Raw genomic sequence first — 10,801 nt, 5'->3', positions numbered from 1 at the left:
CCCGCGTGTAACTACCTACATTTATACACCCGCGTTTAAGTAAAAATAGGCTTCGTAAATTCGGGACCGGCCTCGGTGGCGCAGTGGTTAAACCATCGGACTACAGGCTGGTAGGTACTGGGTTCGGATCCCAGTCGAGGCATGGGATTGTTAATCCATATACCGACACCAAACCCTGAATGAGTGCTCCGCAAGGCTCAGTGGGTAGGTGTAAACCTCTTGCACCGACCAGTGATCCATAACTGGTTCAACAAAGGCCATGGTTTGTGCTATTCTGCCTGTGGGAAGCGCAAATAAAAGATCCCTTGCTGCCTATCGTAAAAGAGTAGCCAATAGCCGATGATAAGATAAAAAATCAATGTGCTCTAGTGGCGTCGTTAAATAAAACAAATGTTTTTTTTCGAAAATTCGGCTCTATGATAGGACTCGGAACAGTACTAATCGAGTAGCAGAGTCGCAGATCGGCACAGTGACTTAACGATGGCGTCATTCTGATAAGTGTTATTTATTGTTATTCTTTTTAAAATTATATATTAGACACGACATTTATTACATGTAGCGAGCACGAGATATAGCCCAGTGGTATACAGTTCGTTTGATGCGCAGTCGGTCTAGGATCGATCACCGTCGGTTGGCCTATTGGGCTACTTCTCTCTCTAGCCAGTGCACCACGACTGGCATACCAAAGGCCGTAGTATGTGCTATCCTGTCTGTGGGATGGTGCATATAAACGATTCCTTGCTACTAATGACTGTGTCAAAATTACCATATGTTTGACATCCAATAGCCGATGATTAATAAATCAATGTGTTCTAGTGGTGTCGCTAAACAGAAACAAAACAAAAAATACATGTAGCAGGCCCTTTTAATCTACAACTACACTCAAAGTGGTGACCTATCACTATGCCTAACAGTAACGCTGTAGCAGGCATTTTAATCGTAAAGAGTGGGATGCAAATGTTGTGACGTCATCAGCTAACACTCAAATTGGTGACCTATCACTATTCGTAACAGTAACGGTGTCGTTGCGAAACCTCTCTATTAGTGTCATTTTGTGATTTGTACGTTTAATAGTCAACAGCTGTATATCTGTTGTCTTTAATATAACACTACTAAATGATACCATTAATTAGTGTCATTTAGATCGAAGAAAAACTCTTAAGACCTTTTTTTGTAATTAATATTTCAGCGTTATCATCCCGACACAACCGATTTGGTTCACTACAGCTAAACCTCCTGTGGTAGTACCGCCCATAGGCGGGGTCATACCTGTCGTGCCCCCAGACGTGGGTGGGGGCGGCGTAGGATGGGTGAGGACCGATAGCGGAATAGCTGTTGGCACCTACCCGGACAAGGCCGGCGGAACCGGAGTTATCGTTCCTGGCCACCTTCCCCTGCAGGCTGCCGCTCTGTCCGCCCCGCCCCCACTTCCGGCTCACGGGCCACGCGCCGGCGCTGTCATGGGAACCATACTGGGCATCATGGCTCTGCTGAGCAGCTTGATGTGGGCGTTCTACAGGTGCAAGCCTGGCTGGTGCGCATGTCTGAAACCGCCCCCACCGGCTGGAGGCGTGTCCGTCATCTCTCCGCCCAGAGCAGGCACGAATCTAGCAGCGTTCCAAGCTGCCAAAGGAGCAGGAGCTGGAGGGGCCGGAGCTGGAGCAGGAATGGGAGGAGGTTCGGCATCGGCGGCAGGAGCCGGAGCCGGAGCAGGAGGAGGAGGATCCAGCAGCTCGTACTTCTTCTCGGAACAGTCCAAGTCCGCGGCAGGAGGGGGAGGTGGTGCGATGGCTGGCGGTGGTGGTGCTGGTTACGACTCTTCGACTCTCAGAGCTACTGGAACATTCACGAACGCTGGAACGTCCATAGGAACCCCGAAACCGTCTCGCGCTCATCTGGGATCGACTGCCTCTGGAACCAGCGGCTACTCGTACCAACAGAACACCATGAGGTCCGTCGTGGACGGGTCAGTCTTCACACCGGGACCAGCGTCAGTTCAGAGTTACCATTACGAGAGGGGCGGTGATGCTGACTACGATCTGGCGACAGGCAGCGGAGGAGGTGCCAACTACCAGAGCAACACTCTCAGCGCAGGAGGAGGGGGAGGTACTCTAGGAGGGGGAGGTACTCTAGGAGGGGGAGGTACTCTAGGAGGGGGAGGCTATTCCTCGTCCACGATGGCGTCGTCTTATAACTACCAGGTGCAAACGATCAGGACGGTGACGGGCCAGGAGCAGATGGTGGGGTACGCCGCCTCGCCGCATTTTACCGCCTTCACGCCCGGGGCCATGGGGGAGGAGGTGAGGGTCGACTGCTGTTTGATGACCACGGATGGGAAGAGTGTAGTCACCGGGTCCAGTCTGGGACCACCACAAGTCTGGGATATGCAGGTAATATTTTTAAAATGTTTTATTTTCGTGCTTATATCGAATAAATTTTCGAGATCGCTGCCATTTCAGATGTGTGGGGTATCTGTTTATGACAATAATAAGAGAGAGAGAGATATCCACCCACCCCGTCTCACCCTCTCTCTCTCTCTCTCTCTCTCTCTCTCTCTCTCTCTCTCTCTCTCTCTCTCTCTCTCTCTGTTCTCTCCCTTCTCTCTCTTCTATCTCTCTGTCTGTCTGTCTTTCTTTTTTATAGTTGGTCGATTGATGTCTTACAAATTAAAAACGTGTTTTGTTTTGTTTTCTTCTACAGAATGGTGAATTATTGAGAATAATGAAAGGGGATCAAGTTGGCTCGACCAATTTACATTTAGCCTGTAACGACCGGTTATTGGTGGGCGCCGTGAACGCTGACCTCGAGGTCAACCAATACTCACACAGCAAGGGAGTCACCAACAGAATGTTACAGGTACGTTCATTGGTTGATATTCATAGATACTGCTTAAATGAGGTCAACTAATCTCCTTATGAGAGACATATATTATGGATTACTATGAAAAATACTGTTTATAATGTTTATAATAAATCTCGTAAGGGAAGTGAGTATAATATGTTATAATCTCTTGTTATTCTCGTCTTCAGAGCTCCCCATAAGTGTGTGTGGGAGGGGTGGGGTCCTTTTATTTATTACTTTTATTTTATATATAGATTTGATAGAAGAAAAAGTATTAATATAAAAAAAATCTTGTTTAAATCTACTTATAAGAAAAGGAAGTCAAGTACGTAATAGTTTGTTGTTTGTTTTTTTCTTTAATTTTTCTTTCTCGTTTAGATTTAGAAAAGCATGAGTATGCCATAAACGTTTTTGTTGTTGTACTTGTTTTGCTTTGTCTTCCTTAGATCTGATAAGCAAAACAAGAACAACAACAACAACAACAACAACAAAATAAAGACCAACAACAACAAAATATCAACCAACCAACACACACACACACCCCCCAAAAAATAACAAAACGATTCCGTCGACTAATAACTGTTTGTGTTTGTTTACCGTGTTTAGATCTGGGACTTCACAACAGGCAAGCCGCTGGAGATGGCTGAACACGAGTACTGCTCGGCTCTGTGCGTCATGACCGACGGCGACAAGGTGGTCTTCGGCAAGACCGACAAGTACGGCAACGGCACCGGCGTCGTCGTGTGGGACCTCCTCGGCAACCAGCCCATCAAAGAGATGCGCTACGACGCGCCCATCGGTAACAACGACTACATCAGCTACCTGAACCTGTCTCAGAACGACCGCTACGTCCTCGCCGGCTTCAATAACACCTTCGACAACCACGCCGAGTTCGTCATCTTCGACATGACCCTCACCAGCTACAACGTCATGGAGCCGAGTTTCAGACGTCTGGACGCTAATGCCGAGTGTACCGCCGTCTTGCCCCGAGACGAGGCCATCACGGGACTGCGCAATGGAGATCTGGTCGTGTGGAGTCTGCGCACCGGCGAGGCCAGCCGACAGCTGGTTTCCGGCGCCAGCTCGCACGCGCACAGCAAAGAGGTGAAGGCCGTGGCGATGTCGGAGGACAACCGGTTCCTGGTGTCGGCCGGTGCGGACGGACTGCTCAAGGTGTGGGACATGAACACGGAGAGACAGATGCACACACTGGCCGGACACACGGACGAGGTTAGTATAGTTTTGTTCTTCAAGTTGGATTTTATTATTGTGACTCGGAACGAAACACCAATGGCTGAATTTGTAAAATCTGTTTTTATCTTACACGCATGTAACTACATATATGTGGTTACAGTGCTTAGATGTAGAAAAACAGATTGTGTTTCTGGAAAACCGACAGAATCTATTTTTTAATGTATTATATATATATAAAAAAACATTCAAAATTAATATTGATAGGTCAAAAGAGTAAAAGTGTAGAGGCTTTTTAAAGCCGATTGACCTTACCTAATTTATTTGTATCATGTTCCTGGAAACATATTTGTTAGTCTTTAAATGTGCAGATCTTGCTGTGAAAACAATTGAGTGGAGTAATTAATTAATTAGATTATGGAGAGTCATTTAAGATATTACCATGCTGAGCATTGACATTTAATCGCGTTATGGTACTTGAATAAATTCACATGCAAGGAGTAGCTAAACGGAGAATCAGAGTGTTAAATGGCAAGGTCAGTGTTTGTAACTTGTGACCGGCCTCGGTGGCGCAGTGGTTAAGCCATCGGACTACAGGCTGGTAGGTACAGGGTTCGCAGCCTGGTACTGGCTCCAAACTAAAACGAGTTCTTAAGGGCTCAATGGTTAGGTGTAAGGCCACTACACACTCTTCTCTCTCACTAACCACTAACCAACTAACAACTAACCCACTGTCTTGGACAGACAGCCCAGATAACTGAAGTGTGTGCCGAGGACTGCATGCTTGAACCTTAAGTGGATATAAGCACGAAATGAAGTGTAAGTTGTGTTTACAAATAAGCTGTACATACAGCTCATTGTTAATGAAGAACATGGGCTCGAAACTCGCCAACAAATATGGTGACCCCAAAATAATAATGGATGTTGACAAATTATGGTATACAAACTAGGAACAAGATTTTAATGTGGAATAAATATATGCAATACAAATGTTAATAGTGGCTCATATGTTATAGCTCTAACTCCATTATTTTTTAATATTTAAGTTGCCCAAACAGGACACTGGTCGCATTTGATGACCTGACGACAGGCCGTTTTGAGCCCTGTAAAGAACATATACTAAAACCGTGAATTCCATTTTCAGGTTTGGTGTGTAGCCATATCACCCGACAGCGAGATCATCGTGTCCGGATCACGCGACGGGACCATCCGACTGTGGCGCCTGCGTAATGGAAGCGAAATCTGCTCGTTTGGAACCGGCGTGGATGTGTTCTACATCACGATGAGCAAGGACAAAGGAACCATCGTTGCCCTGGGAGACAAGTTTGGAGCCCGCAAACTGATCATGCTGCAAGTTGTCCGAACCAAGATCCGTCGACAAGTCAGCTCGTAGTCTCCCTTTGGTGAAGCAAGTTGTCTCCCATTGGCGAAACGAATTGTCTCCCTTTGGTGAAACGAGTTGTCTCCCTTGGGTGAAGCGAGTTGTCTCCCTTTGGTGAAGTTGTCTCCCTTTGGTGATCAAGTTGTCTCCCTCTGGTGAAACGAGTTGTCTCCCTTTGGGGTAACGAGTTGTCTGCCTTTGGATTGTAATACTGCAAAACGAAATAGCTCTGAAACGTTAACTATATCTATGTCTATGTTATGGCACGTGCAATTAATTTATTAACAAAATTGTTATTGCTTTATTTTTGGTGTATTTTGTACCAGATATATTTAACTGATGGACTGAAAAGGGACAACGACTGGTCACTACTCGTGTAACAGTTGAGAAAGGCTGCATGTGTCATGTATAATTGATATTAGGACATGTTTTACTGTTTGGCCATCATGTCTGTTTTCAACAAAGAAAACAATTGTTGGACTGTAAGTCCTGTTATATTAATCACACAATAAATTGAGTGAATTCATTTCTTTTAAACATGAGCTTGACTGTTATGAAAACAACAAAGAAAATTTAAAAGTATAACTATATCGAGAAAGAACTTCGAGTAGATTACTTTGAAATCGCCTGTTTTCTTGGGGGTCTAATTTTCGTGTAATTGGTGGACGGGTCAGTTAACAACACTACGAAAATATAGTGCATGTATATATGTATATAGATACCGCCTTTTCGATCCTTGAATTTAAGTACCCAACGGAATGTGTATTTTATCAAGACCACGAAATTTTAAATCCACGATTATATAGGATTTCATTGTATCTTAATTATTTAAATGACTTTCAATTTTGTCTGATCAACAGTTAACAAGACATCGTTGGATTGGCATGCGGTTAGACGACATCACTGCCTTAAGTTTTTTATGGTGCCAATGAGTAAAATTGTAAATGTGAAATTAGAATGAAATATTCTTTATTAGAAATAAATTCTATATGTCGAGCATGAAGCAAATAAGGGAAGCAACTCTTGATGGCCTGCTTCCCATTTTATTGGTATGTTAATTTTAAAGTTGCAGTCTCTTTTTACCACATCATAATATCATTCATTGTTGCAAAATAAAAATGCAATGCGAGTTTTCGTTAACTCACAACTCACAAGCTTCCTTCCACATGTTATAACACCATTCGCCAGTGCATATGTAGAATGTCAGGTTACAACGGTTTGATATCGTGGTTATTTGGCAAGGTTTAGATAACGGTGTAACAGGTTACAACGGTTTGATATCGTGGTTATTTGGCAAGGTTTAGATAACGGTGTAACAGGTTACAACGGTTTGATATCGTGGTTATTTGGCAAGGTTTAGATAACGGTGTAACAGGCGAGCTTCATGGGCTATCAGGTCACAGCAAGCATGGTTGCGTGATTAAATGGTTATCGTCATTGGCCTTGAAATAACAACAAAAAGGTCATGGTTTAAACATTAAAACAAAAACCAGTGGTATAACACTATTGGTGTAATGTAATTAATGTGGAAGATTTATTCTGATTGGTTAAATAATGAAAGACAATTCTCGAGACTGCAGCTTTAATACGTTTTGACTCGTTATAAAATATTCGACTTGATATCTCAATTTTAATGTAGTTTTAGTAGAGTATTCCTTACATCCTCTATGCTCTTGCCACATAATATTACATATTACATATTTATATCGAGCAAAAGCATTTATCGACTTTTTGTTTTTATTTATATATACCACATTATCAATGTGTTGATATTCTTCGTATAGGTGCTTTCTGACAATACGACTTGCAGTAACGATTTGTAGTATGAGATTTGTAACCTGGACATTGGTAGTGAACAGAGATTAGTATGATTATAAACATTTCGTCTGTCGTACAAAATGATCTCGTATATAAATTATGCACTGACAAATTAAAAAAAAGAAGAGTTTTTGTTTAACAACACTGACAAATACTGACACATTAAAAATTGATTTGGTTTTGTCTTATTACCTCCAGATACATTATATTAGTGTATTGGCGGTTGAAGTACATTACTGAGTGGTGCAAGAATTGGAGAAACTACATTTAAAATCATATCTCTGTACAGTTGTGCAAGTGATGTTTGGACAATTACAAATACAACACACTTTAATAGTTTTGAGTCTCTCATAACTAAAATCATTTTATGATTCACATGTCCTGACAATGTCACTGTTCTATAAATGGTTATTAAAAGTCGCACCATTGGAACGCACCTTTATGTTTCATTTTATGTGCTTTAAGATACTAAACCACGTAGTAAACTCGGTTGTTTGGTGTAATAGATTATAATAACTGAATTATTTCATTATGGTTTTTGTATGTTGTAATGTAGTTTTTAATCCACTGGTAAAATTGTCATCAATCACATTGATATCTTTACAGACAATTTTGTTTATGGATAACACCGATAAAAGTGCCTAATACTCTTTGTAATCATTTGTGAGGCGTCGTGCCATTCAGGTATACCTAACATTTAGACATATTTTGTAACAAAAGTTTGTCGCTTATTGTAAAACTGAGAATTACAGACAGATTGTGTCCAATTGTTTGACCTATCCGGTGCTATAGATGTTATTAAAGACAAATGCTTATAAAACTTTAGACCTATATGGTCCGACCTCAAAGCAGGTAACGGCGCCCCCTTTGATCTAGAACAAATGACGTTGCTATGACATTATATCCTGGGCTTGAGGTTTAAACTTCAGTGTTATAAGCTCAGGAAATGTTTTGCATGGTGGCAAGAAATCTACTACCTTAAAATGTTAACCATGGCATTAATAAGATAACTATGAAATATAAAAATAATTACCCGAAACCATAAAATTGTGTAAAATATCAACTACCCAAACACGTAACCAGTTTTGTCGTATGCATAATATTATTATAGTTTATAAAATATAAATATAACGACCAATCATAATGGGACGTTACATTTTACGCGTGTTAACCGGAAGTCGTATTTGAATCTCAAATATGCTCACGATGCATGGTGGTGTATTCCGCGGAGGATGTACTCCTCCGCTGTTGTATTTTGTGATACGATTATTTTATAGTTGTGGTGCTATTATTACTAAGACTTTCTGTTGTACCCTCCTGTCCAATATCCACCTCCGTCCCCGCCAGACGTTGTACCTTAACCTTGTGGCTGAACCTCGAAAGGATATAGACACGTTAATACATACAGTTTAACCCTAAGCCTCGACAGACGTTAGAAAAATAGTTCCAAAAACATTCATATTAAAATATCACTTCTTAGGGAATCTTGGGAAGGCGGAATAATTTCCGAACATGAAATTAGTTATAGCCAGCCTTTCGTCGTTATATTTATTTAAAGACAGGTTTATCAATTTGGCAAATATCTTAAATTAAAAAAAAACCCAAAAAACCCCAAACACTTTTGACATTGAAAGTGAAATCATTTAAATGCATACATCATTTGTCAGTATAAGTAACCGGAGATTTTCAATTTAAAATTAAATGCGTCACTGTAACGTCATTGCGTGTAGATTGGTGGTTAAAGTACAATGTTGTACTAGTACCAAATTGCTAAACTGTTTTGTCTCAGTATAATACGGCATATTTTATTAATATATTATGGAAAGTAAGTGATGGTTCATTAAAAAGGAGGTGGGGATGGAACAAAAGAAAGTCTACCCCTATTTAACTATACGTACACTGTGCCAATAGATCGCTAGTGCTTTTAGCTATTTTGTTCAGTAGAGTTCGCTAACATAGACGGTGAAGCTACTGGCTACGTCATATATACGTAATTGTAACTACGCCATAAATATTACCAAATTGAGCGTTGCTATTTAATTATTTTATAATACATTTTGTTTTTTAGAAGAAAAAAACAGAAGAGTTTTATCAAATTTAAATGTCATTGCCACGACATTGTGTCTACGTCAATAGCTTTATCTTTGGAATTGGTCACTTCCTGCTGAAAGTGATAGCCACGACATATTACAATATACCATATGAGATATTTAAAATATTTCACGTATTACGTATTGTGGTATAAAATCAAAATAGTAAATACTAATTTTCTAAGCTAAGTCAAATCATGATGTCCAAAGGAACCTTTGTCAAAACATGTCCGACGCTATATAACCGTAATTAAAATTAGTTCCTTCTTTTTGTCAAAACACAATTTTAAAAAGTTTTGTTGATAAAGATGCAAGTTCACAGGCTCCTCTTACGAGGCCCAGTTAAACGAATACAACGCATACTAAAGAAAACAACAGAGTGGCTTTAAACCTATTTGAACAGCCATATTTGCGTAATCAGTTTCTAAATAGGTCTAATATGACGTAGTCAGTAGCCTAACGGGTTTTCCTGTTTTTGATTATGTTTTTCTTAAAAAAACCTACAATAACGCCCCATAAGTTGTTACCTTATTTTATTTACATCTAGTTTACAGGAAATATTGATATATAGTTTGTCTTCCACTGTACACTGTCACTTTATTTACCTGTTTATGTAATAATATTTTAGATATTTTGTATGAATAAAATGCAAGGCTTGTTTGTATTATCTTTGTGTTTGTTGTTTAACTTCGTCCTTTAAAATCAAGAGCACCAATACTGGTGCTCTATTCAACATGGAATGATCATATATTGTTCAGTCTGTCACGAGTCCATGAACAATTTGGATTAAAACTGCAAACAAAGGATTTAAAATGTTTAAAAACAAAAACAAATTTTGTCAAAGTTATTTTGTTTAACGACACTACTAGAGCACATTGATATATTAATCATCGGCTATTGGATGTCAGACATTTGAGAGGAAACCCGCAACATTTGTTCATTAGTGGCAACTATCTTTTTCCCCAAAACGAAGATTGGTATTCACTACGTATCATTTTGATTATTAGTTTTAAATAAATCTTGCAGATTAACTATTCCAAAATTCTGTAGCATAGTACATGTACATAATCTGTATAACTATATTACAATTTGGTAGAGTTTTTATTTTTTAAATAAAGCTTACGAGTTACTTATTTCTAAATTCTCTAACATGTTTGCCGTGACATTTCATATTACACAATTACCAAAAGTCATCTCTCTGGATATCTTTTCTGATAAGATTATACAATTGGCAAAATTCATCTATCTGAATACCTTTTCTGATAAGATGACAAGATCAACTACAAATTGGGCCCAATTTTACATCAATTCTGCTGTTACCTTCACCGTGTTATCAATAAACTCGCCGCTGGATCGCAACCGGTGTCCGGTGACATCGGAAACAGGCGACATGAACATCAAACAAACCAGTGAAAGGCAGAACATCATTACCTTAACCGCCCACGCCTTTCTAAACATTTTCTTTGGCCCCATTCACTGA

The 10,801-nt window shown here is 40.1% G+C and overlaps 1 protein-coding gene across 3 annotated transcripts in view; it reads left to right on the top strand.

The window, feature by feature from the left end:
* LOC121387351 overlaps positions 1-9,988 on the top strand; it is a 71,723-nt gene extending 61,735 nt beyond the window's left edge. For all 3 annotated transcript variants that reach the window (XM_041518397.1, XM_041518396.1, XM_041518395.1), the window contains 4 exons: positions 1,190-2,390; positions 2,701-2,856; positions 3,448-4,071; positions 5,177-9,988. In XM_041518397.1, coding sequence (XP_041374331.1) covers positions 1,190-2,390; positions 2,701-2,856; positions 3,448-4,071; positions 5,177-5,425 — 2,230 coding nt within the window. In that variant the 3' untranslated portion in view covers positions 5,426-9,988. The remainder of the gene's footprint in view (positions 1-1,189; positions 2,391-2,700; positions 2,857-3,447; positions 4,072-5,176) is intronic.
* The last annotated feature ends 813 nt before the right edge of the window (positions 9,989-10,801 follow it).

Source organism: Gigantopelta aegis, chromosome 13, assembly GCF_016097555.1.
Source record: "Gigantopelta aegis isolate Gae_Host chromosome 13, Gae_host_genome, whole genome shotgun sequence".
In the NCBI taxonomy this organism is placed as follows: domain Eukaryota; kingdom Metazoa; phylum Mollusca; class Gastropoda; order Neomphalida; family Peltospiridae; genus Gigantopelta; species Gigantopelta aegis.
This window is presented reverse-complemented; position numbering and strand designations above follow the sequence as displayed.